This window comes from Mesoplodon densirostris, chromosome 14 (genome assembly GCF_025265405.1).
Source record: "Mesoplodon densirostris isolate mMesDen1 chromosome 14, mMesDen1 primary haplotype, whole genome shotgun sequence".
In the NCBI taxonomy this organism is placed as follows: domain Eukaryota; kingdom Metazoa; phylum Chordata; class Mammalia; order Artiodactyla; family Ziphiidae; genus Mesoplodon; species Mesoplodon densirostris.
Genome location: NC_082674.1, coordinates 29,327,568 through 29,346,077, shown reverse-complemented (window position 1 = coordinate 29,346,077; position 18,510 = coordinate 29,327,568). Strand labels below are relative to the sequence as shown.

The 18,510-nt window shown below is 39.4% G+C and overlaps 1 protein-coding gene across 3 annotated transcripts in view; it reads right to left on the bottom strand.

Moving 5' to 3' along the window:
* CRIM1 (cysteine rich transmembrane BMP regulator 1) overlaps window positions 1-18,510 on the bottom strand; it is a 206,668-nt gene that overhangs the window by 48,721 nt on the left and 139,437 nt on the right. For all 3 annotated transcript variants that reach the window (XM_060117584.1, XM_060117582.1, XM_060117583.1), the window contains one exon: window positions 4,312-4,440. In XM_060117584.1, coding sequence (XP_059973567.1) covers window positions 4,312-4,440 — 129 coding nt within the window. The remainder of the gene's footprint in view (window positions 1-4,311; window positions 4,441-18,510) is intronic.

Here is an 18,510-nt window from a genome sequence, read left to right as displayed (position 1 = left end):
CAGCAGTGAGAGGCCCGCGTACAGCAAAAAAAAAAAAAAAAAAAGAAGTGCAACACTGCAAATGGTGGTCCCAATCTTGACCTTGATAAGTGTTTGTTCAGAGTAACAATGAAATGAAAACAGGAGCCTGCCTCTTTGTATATGATGCTGCAACCTTCTTTAGATGCTTGATCCAGATATATGTTTCATAAAAATTATGAAAGGTTTTTTCTCCCTGCTACCATTAATTTTCTATGTCTGCATTGGTTTCTAGTTAAAAGCACTATTAATCCCTAGAATTACAGATTGTTAAAACTGGAAGAGCAGTTACAAATAATCTGATGAAATCCACTTGATTTAAAAATGTAGATGATAAGATGCTAAAAGATGGATGCAATTTAATTCACATCGATGTCATTTACTACATATAGTACCTATAGTAAGCTGAAATGTATTATGTATGTTTGACAGCAAACATTTTGGTTAAAAAGGAATGCTACTAACAGCTTGTACCAACGAAGTGTTAGATTTTTAGTAGCTTATCTAAATGATTTTAGTTTTAACTTTTGTTGCTATCATACATTCTTAAGCATTTTCTACCATGTTTCTTTTCTTTATTCTAAGTATGTCTTTGAAAACAGTTTAAATTCTCTATATGCCCTTGATGCATTACTTTGCTTAGCAGTGTTATAAGAAATGTTATTTGTTACAGGTTAAAAAAGAAAAGCTACAGTATGTTCAAATAAAAGAATCCTTTGTCATATACCTTGCATGTTCTTTTGAAGGACGTGTTTCTACTGGGTTTTGATTTCAATCTTCAAGTGACTGTCTATAATATGCTTGATTATATTGCAATACCATTACACCATATTAGCATATTACCAATATTACCAACACATTACCAAGATTAGTCAGGGATAAGGTCCATTTTTAACTTTTTTGTACCCCTAGTTCTTGGTGTATAGTAGGCACTCAATAAATGCTAGATGAATGAAAGAAGGAATGAATGAGTAGACAACAGGCCAGTAACAGGGGAGAAATATTTATTTGGCATTGGTCTTATTTTAAGAAAGAAATATTGATGCCAATGGTCTATATATACAACGTCTAACCCCTAACGGAAAACTTGGGTATAAATGGTTAGGACCATTGCATGTGAAACAGGCTTTGGTGGGATGCAGAAAAATAACATAAAGGAGAGATTTAGACAAAATCCATACTTATCACGTAGCTGCAATGGGAAAAAGAATATACTTAGCTATCCTTCAGTATCAGGGGCTTCCTTTTTTCTAAAACTAGGTGAAAGAGAGTGAGAATATTCGAGGGTTAAAATTAAAAGGCAAAAGGAAAGTTGTTTGTGCGCGTGTCCTCAGAGGACAGGAAGAACTGGAGTCAGGTTGGTGTTGGAACAAAGGAGGGAAACTGGGGGCTTTCCACCTCAGCTAGCTCTAGCTGACTCAGAAATGCATGTTATAAAACAGCTATCGTGTCAACAATTACCATATGTCAGGTAGTAAAGCTAGCTTTGCATTCACTACTTAGTCCTCAGAACAACCCATTACTTTGGTATTATTACCTGCCCTTTACAGATGAGGACACAGAGGCTCTAGGAAATAAAGCGACTTGCCCTGATCACCCAGATACAAGTCAGTATGATGCCAGAGTCTGGGAGGAGAGCTGGGTACATACAGTCACAAGAATCTGACAACCGAGGATGTGGCAGTTTGATTTAATTTGACTCACCGCCCAAAGGTGTCAAATAATCAGGATTGCTAATGGGAGGGGATGAGAGCAGAATGCTCTATGGCTCTGTCATATACTTTCCGTGTACTTTTGTGTATGATATAGACAAAATGGCAAATTCCAGCTGACATAAAATGCAATGGTCTCCTGTACATATTTCCTCCTATGTGTTAATGAAATGGAGGTGCAAAGCAGGTAGTATGCATGGATGTTCCTTTTACAAAGCCAGAAAGCAACACTAACACAAAGACAGGCAGAGCAGAATTTTCCTGATAAGTCTCAATTTGCAAAAAGCCAGTCGTATGCTTCTGACTTGCTTCAATGACAACTGAGGGAAATTGCTTCTTTGGATTTAACTACAAAGGGCTCATTGTGAATCTGCAGGGGTCTTATGTAGGTGTGCCCATGTGGCCAAAAGTTCATAATAGCAAAGCCCAGGTGAAGATGGTAGGCGGGGTGATAAGGCACAATGAAATCTATATTTTTAGACTTCAAAAAGTTCAGGAAAAAAAAATTAGGTATGCTCCCATGATCAGAAAGGATGTACAGCTCAAGAGATATGAGAAGGATTAAAATATAAACTCTTTGTGATACAATCACCAATTACCTTGGTGTCAAAAAATCAAAGTTGACCATTTAAGCCAACAAATATGGCTGCCAAAGCAGCTCCCTAGTAAACTTGGCTTTCCAAAGGGAGGTATAAAAGGCAGATAGGTGTATAACAGGGACTGGTCCTCCTCTGAACAGAAACAAGTGTAGGAAGGCAGATAGTCCCCGATGGGTGGAGGCTTATGGGAAATTTAAAGGTGTAAACAACCATCATCACAACAACAGTTTGATAACCTCCGTTTCAGCACCAAGTCCATCCCACAGACAGTGTGATGGTAACAAGTAACTGAGAAAATCGAATTAAGCAACTCCTACTTAGTATCTGTCTTCACCGAAAATATTCTTACAAAAGAAAGCATTGAATGATTAAGGTGAAGAGGAATACAGAGCCCAAGAAAACGGATAAATCAGAAAGTGATCATCTCTCTACATTAAGTAATTCTAACTCTCTGAGTCCAGGGTAATTATACCCAGAGGCTCATGGAGAACCTGCTGATTATAGAAGCATTGTCCATATTTGGAGACATCAGAGGGAATGGAAAGAGATTTCAGAAAACTAAAAGAGGCCAAATGTCATTTCAAAAGGGACGAAGGATTCTAACACTACAGGAACTAAGCTTGACATTCACAACTGAAAATTCTGCAGAAGGAATGGTTAAACATGGGATATGAGACATTTAGGAAAGAAAGCAATGAATACCAGGAGCCAGTATAGGTTCATGAAAAACAACCCATACCCTACTAACTTCGTTTTATGTTTAAAGTAGGGTTTCCAGCAAAGGAATGTTGTAAATAGAATGTATTATGATTTCAGATAAGATACAGATCAAGAGTTTCAAGATTTCCTTGTGGAGATGGAGCTGATATGTTGTTAGCTGAATAACTCCATAGAAGAAGTGAGGATTATGTTCAAAGTCATTTTGCAGGAAGGTCTTCAGTGCTAACATGGCTCTCTCCTTGGTTCTACACAATTTAATTTATTTTAGTGCAATGATTTAGATGAGGACATGTAAGTTATGCTTATTTGATATAAGCTGGGAGGCATAGATAAAGTATGAGGTCACATCATCAAGATTCAAAAATACCCCAACTAGTTGGTAAATGGTTGAAAACTCTCAGGGTAATTTCTGGTTAAATTTGGCCCTGCATTTATATCATTAAAAAAAAAAATCAAACGTTTAAATACAGAACAGATGAGAACCACCTATGTGCAGCTGATGTAAAAAGTACCAACTGGTTCTAGTTGCTTATAACCTCAGTGTTAGCCAACAGTGTATAATCCAAAGAGCAAATGCTCACTTAGACCACAGAATAGCACTGCAGTGATCAGACCAAATTCTGCAATACTTTGTTTGTTTCTAGGCCACACATTTACATAAGGACCAAGAAAGTTCTAGAAACAATGTCACCTGGGGAATGACTAAAGATGTTTATTCTGGTAGAAGAATTAGAGGAATTCAAAATCGTTTTAAACATGAAGGGCAATTTTTTTTTTCCAGTAAGAAATGCAATATACTCTATCACATTTCAGAGATCATGGCCTGGAGACATGATTGGAATCTACATGGAAGAGAGCTGGGATCAAGAAAGCAGAGCACATTCTAAAGACTATGGCTGCCACACATGGAATGTGACACCTCTGTGTGAGTGACCTCCTTGTCACTGATGACCCCGGCAAGGGCGGTACTGAGAGCTCCCTGGGTGTTTGGAAACATGTGCTCCAGAGTTCCCAGGGCTGCACCCATGATGCAGCCAGACATCAAGGAGTATCTGAATATAATGAAATGAGGGCAAAAACCGGAATAAAGGAGCAGCTCTTTTTCTCCAAATGACCATGTGTTTATGTTAAATACACTTTTTTTCCTTCTTTCAGGTTGCTAAGGGAATGTCATGAATAGGAATGAAAGAAAAGACATTCAATCACACAATATGCTTTCACAATATTAGGCTCTGAAAAAACACAGTCTTCCGTGTACTCACTGTTTTTGCACTGACAAGTTCGACAACCATTGTGATCAAGTTTGAAACCATAAATGCAGTCCTTCTCTGTCAGGGTGCAGTTTGATGACTCTCCACACGCAGGTGGATCAACTGTGATGTAGGTTGGTTCTAATAATAAAGAGAGAAAAAAAAATCAATGAAACATATGATTACCTCTTAGATGCTATTCAATCTTTGAAATCCCATACTATGGTAAGTCACAGGAAAAAACCTAATCAGTAATCTTCATCAAATCCTAGACTTTTATACTTTCATAATGTTGTTAACCCCTGAAAAAGAAATATTTTTATTTAAATTTTTGAAAATCCGGATGCTCTCTTTCTTTACATTTGAGCAATTTATGCATTTTTGGGTACCCTCACCACTACAGAAGCAGACAAGAAAGGTTAAAATGAATTTAAATTGTTATTCTTCTATTTCCTCCTGATGTTTTCTGAGTTTATTTTTTATAACAATCAGCAAACAGCTTCCAGCTGTCAATTATCTCACTCTCCATTTTGCAATACTTCTGAAATCTATTAGCAACTTTTCAAGTTAATAAATCAGAGCTGTTTCTGAGACTTTAAAACATCTGAATTTCTTTGACCTTTTACGTGACACTCTCTCAATTATTATAGATGACATGACAGATCACATCATCTATAGGAGCTTATACTCAGGGCTTTAGGGAGTGGGGGAGAGAGACACAAGCATTCAGGAGGAAGAGAGAGCAGCCACCCTGAGACGAGATGCACAGAAGAAACCAAGGCCAGAGGTGATTTTGACCTTCACTGCCATGTTAATAATGAAGAATTGTTCTGGGTAGTAACAGTAATCACACACTTATGTAAAGTGTATTATGCATCCTATCTAACATCTGAAGTGCTCTTCATAAATGCCTTCAAGTTTTGGATCACAGTCGGAAAGAGATGGGTGCTGTCATTATCCCTATTTTACGGATGAGGAAATCCAGCATACTGACTTGTCCAAGGTCACAGGGTTAGTAAGTGGTGGACCCCAGATTCAAACCAGGTGTTCTGGCTCTACGGTCACTCTCTCAGCTTCTGTGCAATACAAAGCGCATTGTAATGGTACCTGTTTTGCAGTGATTGATAAAGGACAGTTTATACAATGTCAGACTGTGGAGAGAGTGTTGTCAAAGGGAACAAGGACACTGACATATTTACATAGCCTCTTTTCAACCCAAAGATACTACGAACTTCTTCAGAGTAAGCTGGTTCTCACAATATCTTTGTGAAGTGCTAAGTACAGAATGTCTCTACCTATGTTTTCACAAATGGAAAACATGAGGTGCAGAGAGGGTAAGTGGCTTATCTAAGTTTACATAGCAACCCAGTAGCAGGCTGGGAACAGAACAGAACAGAACAGAGGTGTCTGACCTCCTGACCAACACTCTATCCATTAGTCCACACTGTCTTCTCAAGTTTCACCTCTCGTTACCATGGAAGAGAGACCAAAAATAAGTGTTTTAGGTGCCACTGATAAGATCAAGAGTTCTACATTTTTATCCACCTGCTAAAAGAAGCCAGTGGTTCAACTCTTCACAGGTAGTGAGCAACTAGGACTTATTAAAGAGATGCTTTCATCAGCATTCTCCCAGTGAAAGGATGTATGAAGACGGTGTAGCACATTCTCTCTTTTTATTACAGCACAGTTGGTAGAACATCTCCCTGAAATTTTTATCTAAGATTTCCACTGCTGTGAAATTTCTAATTTCCTTCAACGACTGAAGTATCCTTTCTGACAGGTAACTGTAAACATCAAAAAGTGGTTTAGTTTCAGTCGAGTTTTAAGACTTAGTGAATTAAATACAGTAGCACTGCTTTCCTCCATTCTCTTAAAATTTACGGTAAATATCGCCGGTTTTTAAACCTACAGTCTTTCCTTTATCACTACTCTTGTTACATATCCAAGATAATAATTCTGTTTCAGCCTTTAGCCATAAGACTGCTGAGGTTTCGTCAAAATTATTCTAACCACAAATATAAGACAGAGCAGGGGACCTGGATCGTGTCTCAGTGAACCATACCACAGATGATCCCACTGAAGGAGGAGTTAGGTCTACATTCCAGAGAGTTAATAGCAAGGATCAGGGAAGGATTCTAAACTCTTTGTCCAGTGCTTTAGTGCACGGCTTACGGACAAGGAAATGTCTTGGGCACATCTACACAGACCCAAAGCTTGTATTCTTTACTGACATTTAAGTTTATGAGAAACTTTTGCCTTCAGAAAGTATATGATGGAAAAATAGGTATCTGGGCAGATGACACTGACACTGAAAATGCATACTAATCACAGGGCAGTATGGGATTTTATTTTCAGTGAATTTTAGGGATTTGTTAAGATAATCAATGGTGATGCGCATGCTACTTTTGGTACATACTATGATTAATGGATGGGATTAGGATTGTGCTCTGTGGCTAGAAAGTTAAAAAAAAAAATTGGGTTGTTTGAGGATCAGAACCACAATACTGACAGTCCCACCCTTTATCCAAATGACTGTATCCGCTAGGTAGCCAGCTCCAGGGGTACATCAAGCACACATTTCTTCAGCAGAAGAAATACGTTCAACATGTTTCCCTATAACATTCAGGATAACAGCTTGAGCTAAGTTTAACAAATGGGAAAAAAAATGCATAGAAGGGCTATTTAAGTAGGTGCTGGTTCTACAACGCTGTGTTGTGAATATTTTAGGTAAAACAAGTCCTCCTGGATGTCTTCCAGGCCTCAGATAACGTGGCAGAATGCAAAGAAGCCAAACATTATTCTGTGCCTCTAAAATTAATATTTCCCCATTCATCGATGATGCACATTAGAGGGAAGAAACCGGAAAGTATGTAAGTTTCAAATTCTGACTCCCTCAATATTTATTAAAATAAAACACAGAAAAACGCAACAAAACCAATTTACTCTAAAACTATTCAGCTGCCCCTCAACAGATTAGGCTGAACACAACACTCATTGTGATACATTAAATGTAGAAAGAAGTCTAAATTATTTTTAAAAAGCATTTTAACACTAGTCATCTCACTTTATTATGTTAAATAAGTATTGTTTTCCTTTTCAAATACAAAGTGGAACAAATTTTAAAAACTTTTTTTTTTTTGCGGTACACGGGCCTCTCACTGTTCTGGCCTCTCCCGTTGCGGAGCACAGGCTCCGGACGCACAGGCTCAGTGGCCATGGCTCACGGGCCCAGCCACTCCGCGGCAATGTGGGATCTTCCCGGACCGGGGCACGAACCTGTGTCCCCTGCATCGGCAGGCGGACTCTCAACCACTGCGCCACCAGGGAAGCCCAAAAACTTTTTAAGGATGGTGGAGCATGTGTTTGGGGTACCTACTGCTGTTATCCTCTGTCACTGGAGTAACTGCTGATTTGTAACAGACACATATGCAGGCAACTAGCTGTCTCCTAACATTTTATCTAAAGTCATACATTATGTACTATTCCCTTTCATCATTCTCTCAACATTTTAGTGCTCAGTTTCCTACCATGTGAGGCCATCTCTATTTTAGAGTTCCGTAAGCTATAAATTGTCTAGCAAAAACCCTGACATTATCATAAACGGATCTGAGAGTCTGCTTTCAGTCCAGTATATTAATATGTAATCTCAGAACTGGTCCTGTTACTAACATCAGGGCAGTCTTTTGAGAATGAAGTGCTGTGAGTCTACTGAAATTCAATTTCTTATTCTATATAATGAACACCAAAGTGAGACACACTTGATACCATCCTGAATGAGAGTATTTCAAATCAACATTGCATTTACAGTCCTTAGAGAATAACCAAGAGCTGGTTAGACTTTTTGCATAGCTTCTTTACAAGGAAGTTCTTGGTGGGGGAAGAGGTAAGTTTGAAGAGTCCAGAATCATGGTATCACAGTATGATTGTTTCTAATCCAAATAAATAAAGGAGCTTGAGGAAGTGTTAGTGAAATCTGTGAAACATGCACTGTGCTTGTTAGAGCAGCCTGAAATTTGCATATTGGGAATTGTTATTATCCCACACCTTCTTTAGTTTATGCCACAGTGCTCTGAATATGGAATATATCCTGATGGGTCTTGGCCTGAAGACCAGATGATTCTCATTTAAATCCTACTTTTCTGTGCTCTTAGATTACATGGGGGTACAATACTGACATGACATGCTAGACAATACATCCTCCTCTAGAAGGATGACGGCGATGCCATGTCCTTGGAGAGTTTGGTGATTATCAGTTGAACAGAGGTCCTGCTAAGACTTTTGGAGACACATGCATCTGCCTGTTGCTGGAAGCAAAGAAAATGGTCTCCCTTTAAACTGGTTGGGCAGATATGCATTAGTGGGCCTCTTTCAGAAGAGAGAAATGGTCTTGGATCTCCTTATTTAGGAGAATGAGAAAATGCTTGCACAAAGATGGATTTGGCGAGGGGAAATTCAATGAAGTACTGCTTACAGGATCACCCTGAAATTCCATCTCATCTTGTATTGAATCAGCTGAGGAATTAAAGAAATACCTTAATGTCCTCCAAAGGAAGAAGGCTTGAAACAGCAGGAATTCATTGTCTTTGGCTACAACTATTTCTAAAGGGAACCCTGGAACCGCTTCTTTGTGGAGAAGAATTCTAGAAATATTTTCTGAGCCTAGAAGCAATAAAGAACAAAAATGGGTGTTTGTTATGTCTATATCCATTTGCTGTTTCCTACCCTGCATCTGGGTGGGAATCTCTACTTTCCTCCATCTGTCCTTCTCCTGAATGATTTTTAAAGACTTTCCAAGTACCTTATACTGTCCGGAAGAGCTATTTTTACAAGAACCCTTGGGATTGTGTCAGGAATGCAGATGTTCAGCACCAATTCTTATCCCAAGTCTTAGAAAACAAAATTCTGGGAAAAAAAACTATTACAACTTGCAGTAACATAAGCAAACACATATTGGCACTTTATTTTATGTTTAATTAAAATTAGGGATGGATATTTCTTTCACATCCTAGGAAGCCCAACAAACCCCTTATCAGTAAAAACATTTCCAGGAAAACATTCACTTTTTTCAAGATTTAGAGAACCTCAGACACTAAGTTTCTGAAGAACACCACCAGTATTCTACACTGATGTTCAAGTATTTTCTAGAAGCAATTTTATCTGCTCAACGGGGATATTAAGGCACTGTGATCACAATTAATTTGGTCAAGAGTACAAAGTTGAAATGAAAATCATTATTTTAACTCCAAGGCCACATCACTAGACCATAAGGTAACATACATTTCATTATTCAGGGGGTATAAATGTATTAAGCAAATCTAAGCTCTATACTTTCTTGCTTTTTGTTATTTTATTTTATGGAAAATTTTCCAAAAAGAGGAAAGGAAAGTAAGAAGTTGAAACTCCAATCCCACCTTTTAAGGTGTTGACTTAAAGTTTTAATATCAGTCCTGTCATCATCATATTGGATATTTCAACATGTTTGGGACAACAACAGAACAAAAAAGAATGTATTTTGACTACCAGTTATGTAAAAATGTGTAATAATAATGTTAATTTGCTTCTGAAACAATGTATATAATCACTGATTTTTATTTTTCAGATATAGCTTAAATGAAAATGTTAATAAATGCTTTTTGGTGTCTAAACTGTATTACTCCACCGAACTCCTGGTTTTGAATACATACATACAAGGTTCTTCTCATTACCTTGATTACTACGAGCTGTTTATCTTGCAAATAATATTAATTGTCTCCATTGAGAAATGTGTGAAGCACTCTTTCTGATTAGCAATGCTGGGAAGGCTGACAGCCAACTAGTAGCTCTTGAGTATGGGTGGGTGACTCTGGAAAAGTACACTCGTGTAAGGTATACAGAGCCACTGTGCTTAGGACTGTCTGCAGCACTGACTCTGTTAGGAGGGTAATAATTAGCTCTGGTTTCAGACCTCAGTCGTCTCTAGGATTGCCGCTGCTTCCCCGTGCTGTGCTCTGGGTGAATGGCAGGTCTGGAGGGCCTGGCTGTGGGCAGCAGCTGTCTACCAGCACCCTAGATTCCTATGAATCGTACAAGTGCATGCACGCGCACACAGACACCCACAAACCAAGAAAAGTTTTTCTGGAAAAATCTCTCTATAGGCAAATTTCTAGAAAACATAAGTGTTTTTTTAATGGCAGATATGTTCTTAAATTTCTTTTATAAGTTAAAAAAATTTCATATGGAAGTAATAAGATAAACGAAGCTAATTCCTATCTGTCTCTTATTACTTCTTCTTTTGGGATTTATTAATGGTTTGCATACTTCACGTAGCTTTTCTGTGTAAATTCGCAAGCCTGCTTATTTGATTGCGAGAAACAAAGATGAACAATTATGTTGTCTTTTCAGACTTAATTCAGGCACTCTCTTCCTTAAGATTTCTTGGGGGGGTGGGGGTAGGGGGAATGGCTGGACTTGGTTAAGAAATGTGAGTATCTAAATAAGTGGGAAAATTCCAAAGCTTCACTTGGTTTATATGGCTAAATATATCAGGCCTCCTTATAGCCCACCAATTACTGGTAGCCTGTCCAGGGCCATAAAACTGGAGATAAAGTTGGCCAAGACAGAACCAAAGGAGATAGCTTATCTGTTTTATTGTGTCTTCATATGTCATTCTGTTACCACAGTTGCTTTTCAAATGTGACCATAACTAGTCAGAAAGCCATTCAAATAAATCAGCAAATTGTTAACATAACTGCAGCCTAGGAAAAGGTAAAGATGAAATGTTCCCAAATGAAGCTAGAGGGAAAACTCTATTAATGTAGACAATAAGAAAAAAAAAGTTGAGGATACAAAAATTCCCTAATCTGGAAGTGGGAATTTCCATGGGGTATGAATGTGTATTTAAGAAAGTCTCATTGAGTCATGGAAAAAAATCTCCTACAGTTGGAATTTTCAAATTCTTTCAGCCACTACACATTTAGTTATCCTTTTTTTCCTTTGTATATATTTCTCATAACAACACCTACATCCTTGTAATTTCTAAAGTACTTATCTCAGAGCAGTTTCTTTATTTTAAAATGAATGGTGTGAAAATGTTCCCAAGACTTGTATTATTTTATGGGCAGATAGAGAAGCAATATATTTACTTTAGGCCTATTTATTAACTTTGTATGCTTTTCCAAGGAATCTTGGCTGTCGGTCATATTTTTCTTCCTTTACCAATCTCATGTTTAATAGGAAAAGACAGTACTACGATTATGTGATTATTAAAAGACCACAAAAAGAAAAATTAAAAAAAATTTTTAACAGAGAATGGGATATCTTTTTCCAGGAATTCAGCTTGAGAGAGCTCACAAAATGATTGGATTCCAAGAATAATCTGGACCTTTTATACTTGTCTTATATTTTATCCTTATATTATTGTTATTGTTTACTTTCACAGAGACTATATCTTGGTAACCTTTAACTGGGAAAAATGTGCCATATTTATAAGTACATGTGTATATGTGTATCTGCACATTTTAATAGTTATATTCAGCTGGGAGAGGGATGTCAGATGGTCAGAATTCTGTTATTTCAACCTGCCCCTCTGGAAAATGGCTGAGGACCAGCAGGGAAGGATCTTCACATTAGGGGCAATGGTTTGTTCACTGTTTACAACTTCAGCATCTAGCACAGTACTTGGCCCACTGTAGCACTTAATGAATGAAAAAAGAGGACAAAAAGACACCAGAGACCTGAAAGTCAGGACACATTTTTTTAGAAAGAGCCCCACTCAATACTGTCCCCAACAGGCCGAATCTATAATTTCCTAACTTTTGTAGGATTGGACAGTACATTTCTTAGGGTCTTTGTCAAGTCAGAAGTCCGTTGCACATAGTAGGTACTCAATAAATGAGCTCTACTGAAGTAGCAAGCTAGCTCAGAAGGCTGCTGTGAACCTGACACACTAGTAACAGTGAAAACTAAATGCAAGTCCCCAGACCCAAACAGTTTAAAACAAGGTACTCAGTAGCCTATGAAATGGTTAAATTATGATCTGCACTTCTGGCCTAACAAGGCACAAAAGTACACAGAGCACTGTGGAAGGCCTCCCTTCAAAATTCTTAACATAAAATCTGACACCCCAAATTTCAATTATCTGGGGAATCCATTTCTGGTGCCTTGATGGTGCCAAATAAATAAAGTGTTATTAAAATAGTCCTGAAAATAACCGGGCACTCACTCAACTCCGCAGCTCATCTCGAACTGGATGAAGGATGGGTGCTCGTGCCGAAGGCCCAGCAAATCTGCCTGCTGATTAAGCAACGACCGGCAGGAATCAGAGTGAGACAAGGGAAGCGTGTGGATCAGAAGGCACAAGTGTTGATGATGGCCTATCTCAGTGCTGGGCACACTCAGTGGAGACTTGACTACCACTGCTCAGGGCCTGCAGCCTGGCTGGGTGTGAATGAGGCTGGGCCCAAGGCAAGCGTGAGGATAGAGACATCTGGGGAGACAGCTCAGCCCTCTCGGGTGGAGCTGTTTCCCCAGGTGGGAGAGGCAGGAACGGACAAGGGGAAGCAGACTTTCCAAGAGGTCAAACACCAAGGTCAAAATTCCAGGCCAAGGTTCAGGGAGAGAACCCGGATCAAAGGCTAGGTCACAAAAGACAGAAATAACAGTAACTGGGTCTCAGTAATGAGAATGGAGCCAGGAGCAAGAAAAGCTTTGAATCTGAGCCACGATGATCAAATACTTTGATATTCACTGACTTATTTTCTTCACCCTCTCCCTCCTTATGATAAGGGTTCTAGAGAAGAAATGCCAAGGACATGGACTTGGGGTTAGAAAACTGAGCTTGAGTCCCTGTTCTTTCATCATCTTACACATGATGCTGAACCTCTTTGGGCTTCTATAAAGTGGGAATTCCCACTATTCCTACCTCACAAGATCATCGTAAGACTCAAATAAGATCGCAGGGGTTTCCCTGGTGGAGCAGTGGTTGAGAGTCCATCTGCCGATGCAGGGGACACGGGTTCGTGCCCCAGTCTGGGAAGATCCCACGGAGCGGCTGGGCCCATGAGCCATGGCCGCTGAGCCTGCACATCCGGAACCTGTGCTCCGCAACGGGAGAGGCCACAACAGTGCGAGGCCCGCGTACCGCAAAAAAAAAAAGAAAAAGATCGTAAAGAGGGGACTATTCCATAAACTCGAAGTGTTAACAGAATGTTACTTGTTGCTATAATTATTGTTGAAATGACTATCTTGCCTGCTTAGAGCTAGAACTGGTCTCAGATCATGGCTCAGTAAATGAATTATGAGTCCTTTTGCAAGCCTCAAACGTTCAGCTGATAAATGCTCTGACAACTGGCTTGGCATTCTGAATCCTCTCCATTGTAACTTAAGCATCATTTCTATCTCCACTGATAACATGAAAAGCATCTGGGATGTGGGTGGGTCCATGACATCCTTTCATATGGTCTGGTAAGCTTTGGAGGGTGTTAGTGACTGGCCACTGGCGCCTTTCACATTTGCTGAGTTGCAGTCTGAATATCATTGTTTCAACTTTTGACTGTGTCCATGGTGTCTCGAAGAGAAGAGAAATCTCTTCGTAATCAGCTTATCCAGTGTGAGTTGAAACAATGCTTCTGTGTGCCTGGCTGACCCCATGCTTCCTCTCTCATGATGGGTGCCTTGCTGGATCTTTGAAGATGAGGGCAAATTCACCACAGTACAATTTATACTGTTTTGGTAGTTTTGCCAGTAGTTCTGCCATCCTCAGGCTGAAAGAGGATATGGAAAATCCATCTCTAAAAGATGTCTTTGATCAGCAAATCTTAGTTTCAGTAAGTCAGTGATATGAAACATGTCAATAATGAGATAATTCAACCAGTACTTTCTTAACAATAATACTGGTGGGGGTGGTCACGTTTGAAACAATAATGTCCTCAGTGTCTCTGTCACAGCACTGCACAACACCCCTACTGCTTTCATCTGGTCTAAGGTCTCCATGGAATCTGTTTAAAACTTGGTTCCCAGAAAGCATGAGAGTCACAGTCTTGAAAAGATTGAAGCTTGCGGCCCTCTTTCAATATGCAAGGCCTGAGGCCAGCCCAAAGTGACAGTTTATTATCTCCGAACATTTTTTTAGTTTCATGAACAAAATAGAGACTCCATGAACTGCTTTAAAAGGTGAGCTGATTTGCAGGGCAATAGCTTTCCAATTAAGCTGAAAAAGAACACCATTTTGGGTTGTCCTTCAAATGCCCAAACTACGGGTGGCAGGACCACAGTGCAAGGCACCAACGCTGGGGCACCGAACGCATAAACAAGCATTAAATATACTTTGCTGGATTCCAAAGCAGACCCAAGGCAGTCTCAAATTATATATGTATACATTTTTAAAGTGAGGAAATGAGGACCAAGGTAACTTTTAAGTAGAAAGAATACGTTGCAGCCAGGGGTGAGGTCGGCACACAGGGTGCATGCTGTGAGGTCCTGCCTGGTCGGAGACGTGGCTTACAGACTCATCTCTGTTTGCTCTAGCAGCCAAGGGGAAAAATCAAACCCAGAGCGCCACATGACTCTCAGGGTCCCCAAGGACCAAGCACTTGTTGGTCTTTGAATGTTCTTGGGGATTCTTAGTCTTGGTTCGTGATGCTGCAGAATGAGAGCTGGAGCCTTGAACCGAATCTTATTTTCGACTGGCAGCAAGTATTAAATTCTGTGGTCTCCAATGGTCTGGATCCCTGAATTGGGCTCTGTTTCAAACGAATGTGATAAATCCAGCTTCTCTTAGATGTGAAAGTAAAATTCACTGGATGTGTAAGCAGGTATCCTGTAGACATTCATGGCAAGTGAAAACTTGGTCAAACTGCTGATAATTCAACTCGAATTGAAAAATGTGTAAAATGCAATGCATCACTATCCTCTCATGCTTCGAACAAATTTCAAAAAAGTTCTAACTGTTCATTATTGCTTGTCCCATATCAAATTAGGATTAAACTGATGGTATGACCCCGGACCAAGATCTGGTCCTGCCAAGCCCCCGGGTAACAGATTTCCCAACCTGCATGATGACGGATAGTGAGCATTTCGGGAGTCTCAAATGCAGAGGATGGCAGGTGGGTACGATCCAGCTCCCTGACACCTCAGCAGCCACCTGTGACGGGAGATCCATCAATGGGCAAGGGATGTTCTTCAGTAGACATTTTCATTCCTTCGCTCTGCCCTGTTATTTTATAACAATATTGCAGCAGATGTTTTATTTTCAACAATCTGCCAGACACAGCACAGAAAATACTTCAATAGGGCCTTTAAAAACAGTTCACTGGGTTGCTCACCATCTCTAATACTAACCCTCATGTATTAAACAATGTGAAATCATTTTGCTCATTTAAGGTTAAGACTATACATTGAGACAGTTTAAAATGGTACAATCAGAAGTGGAATTCGAGAACTAAAATATTAGAAATAAATTATATTGGAATCACCACCACTTTTTTTTTTTTTTTTTTTTTTTTTTGCGGTACGCAGGCCTCTCACTGTTGCGGCCTCTCCCGTTGCGGAGCACAGGTTCCGGACGCACAGGCTCAGCGGCCATGGCTCACGGGCCCAGCTGCTCCACAGCATGTGGGATCTTCCCGGACTGGGGCACGAACCCGTGTCCCCTGCATCGCCAGGCGGACTCTCAACCACTGTGCCACCAGGGAAGTCCTCACCACCACTTTTAAAATAGTTATTTCTAGAGGGAAATTATTTTAGTCTAATTTATTTGAAAATAAGTTTGAATGGAACACCTGCAATTCCACAGAAAGTTGTAATATAATAGATGACCATTTAAATATATGCCTCCAGTCCCTAGAAGTCATACAAATACTATGTGGTAAGTGAATTGATTTTTTTTTCCAATAAACACACCAGGAACTGTACTTACAAATAAGTGTTACTGCTAAAAGCACCCACTTTTGTGGGCTATATGCTTGTGCTAAAATGTTGTTCATGTTAAAATTCTATTTGAAACTTCTCTTCAGAATTGCTTTCAGAGGAAATTACTGTGTCATAGAAGACAGAGTGCCTTTACTTTACTGTCACTTTTTGCTTCTTCTGAAAAGTTTTACCCAGCTAAATCACGCCAGCCTTTCCACCAGACTTAGATGTGAATGACTTTTACTATTTCCTAGAGTCTAATAAACCTTTAAAGTCAGGGGTTTACAAAGCTAAGAATTTTCAAAAGGATGTGCGTGTGGCAAGCTGCAATGTCAGTTTCAACAGAGAAGTACCAAAAATATTCTGAACGACGGTATTCTTGCAATAGCTGTACAGTTCCCATACAACTATTTTGAAAGGAAAAACACTTCACTTGGATATGTAAATCTTGGTTATGTTTAAAAATAATTTCATTATGTTAAAAATAATTTCACTACTTTATAGTTGGACCTTGCATTGATGGGAACAAATAAACAAGCTTCATATAAAAAGTGCTGTCAGATGCTTTAAATACAGGTGTGCTGAGACCTATCCATTCCTTAGAATTGAGGCAAACAGTGGAAGGAGATGAAGATGAGAATTTTAAACTAAGATGGTCTAATAAGCCATGGCTAGTGAAGCAGGACATCTCTCAAAACGTAGACAATGTGATTACCAGTTAAAATGCTAAATTCTACTAGGTTGACAAAAGCTAAAAGGAAACCAATTCTGCTACTTCTGGTCAATGGTTGTACCCTAAAGAAAATGGGATCTTTCTTTTTAATGTCCATAGGCCTTTTCTGAAGGGTATGTCTCTTAATAACCTTCATTAACTTCTGTTTGGTTGCCTAAGAGTTGTCTCTTATCCAAAAAAAGTTTAACACAGTCTCAGTAGAGATTGTGTTTATTTAAGCTTGTTGGAAAAACATTCCTATCATTTCAAGAATGACTAAATATTTTTCATTCACATAGCTGGCATTCCAGACTCTGTTTTCCTGCCTCTGTTGATTAGATGAAAATTAGCAGGCCCAAGTCTGAACTATTAGATTCGATTATGATCTTAGTAGGAAAATTATGAGACTCCTGGCAGTAATGCCCATTTAGGTATGGGAAGTAAACAGCAGAGGAAATAAAGAGGAATCTGCCCCTTGCAGGCCACTTCCACAGGGAAATATTTAATAGCTGGGACTGCCAAATGCTGGAAAATCACAGGCAAAGGGTTCTCTAATCAAGTGTTTCAGAATCAGCTCTGAACCATACCATTCTAATGTTATTTGAAATACCTAAAGATATTTTAAATCCCCAGAGAAAACAAAAATACTATGAAATTCATTCATGAACAATTTTGGATGCTTAGGTTAAAGGACACCTAGGTTGACACATGGTCATCTGCTATGCATTTGTTACCCCACATATGACCTTATTTGGACAAGCCAAAAAACACACTGTGCTATATTTTAATTTCCATTTATGGAACTAGTTTCCAGGACACTTAGAGTTAAAGGATGAAACAACATGCCTAACAGTCTTTGAAATATTACGAATATTTTATTATTCTTGGCCTACTAATAATAGCATAGTCTATGGCACTGAAGCAGTACCACCCATAAACTGAGTTTTGATCCCTGTTACGTACCAGAACATTAATATCATGTGACCCTGTGGCATCTTTGACTTCACTGCCTCTGGGGTCAGCCAAACTATGTTTGATTCCTTGCCACAGAAGCAGTAGCTTAATCGTTTGAGATACTATTTGGTGAGGAAGTATTATGGGCAGGGCTGGAAACATATTTTCTTGTTTCAAGGAATTCCCACCCAGATATGTGCCTGGTACAGACTTTTCCAGCAGCCCAGTAGAAACCTCATTTGAAGGGTGGCTTGATTCAAACTATATCATAATTTATGGAAAGAATATAGTGCTCCCATAAAATTAGTATTGATGAGGAGGACAGTCTATTTCACAGCTCAAAGATCTCTAGCTCTTTAGAGGAGAGGACCACAGCATATGATCTACTGGGTGAGCTGATGCTGAAGTGGCTCATTAAATCCACAAGGTCAAGAAATGCCTCATGTCCTCTCTTCAACACTGTCCCAAGTAGGACCAGGATTTCCCAAGTAAGGGATCCAAGACAGCCAGTTGGCAGGAAGATGGTCGATGCCACAGCTATCACGTTCCATCCTAAGTCCAGAGAATTAGAAAGACTCCATGGACAGGGAGTCAATTTTTATTCCTCTACTTCAAGAGTTGGTTAAGTCCAGGTTAGCAGAATCACGAGGTCTGCCTGA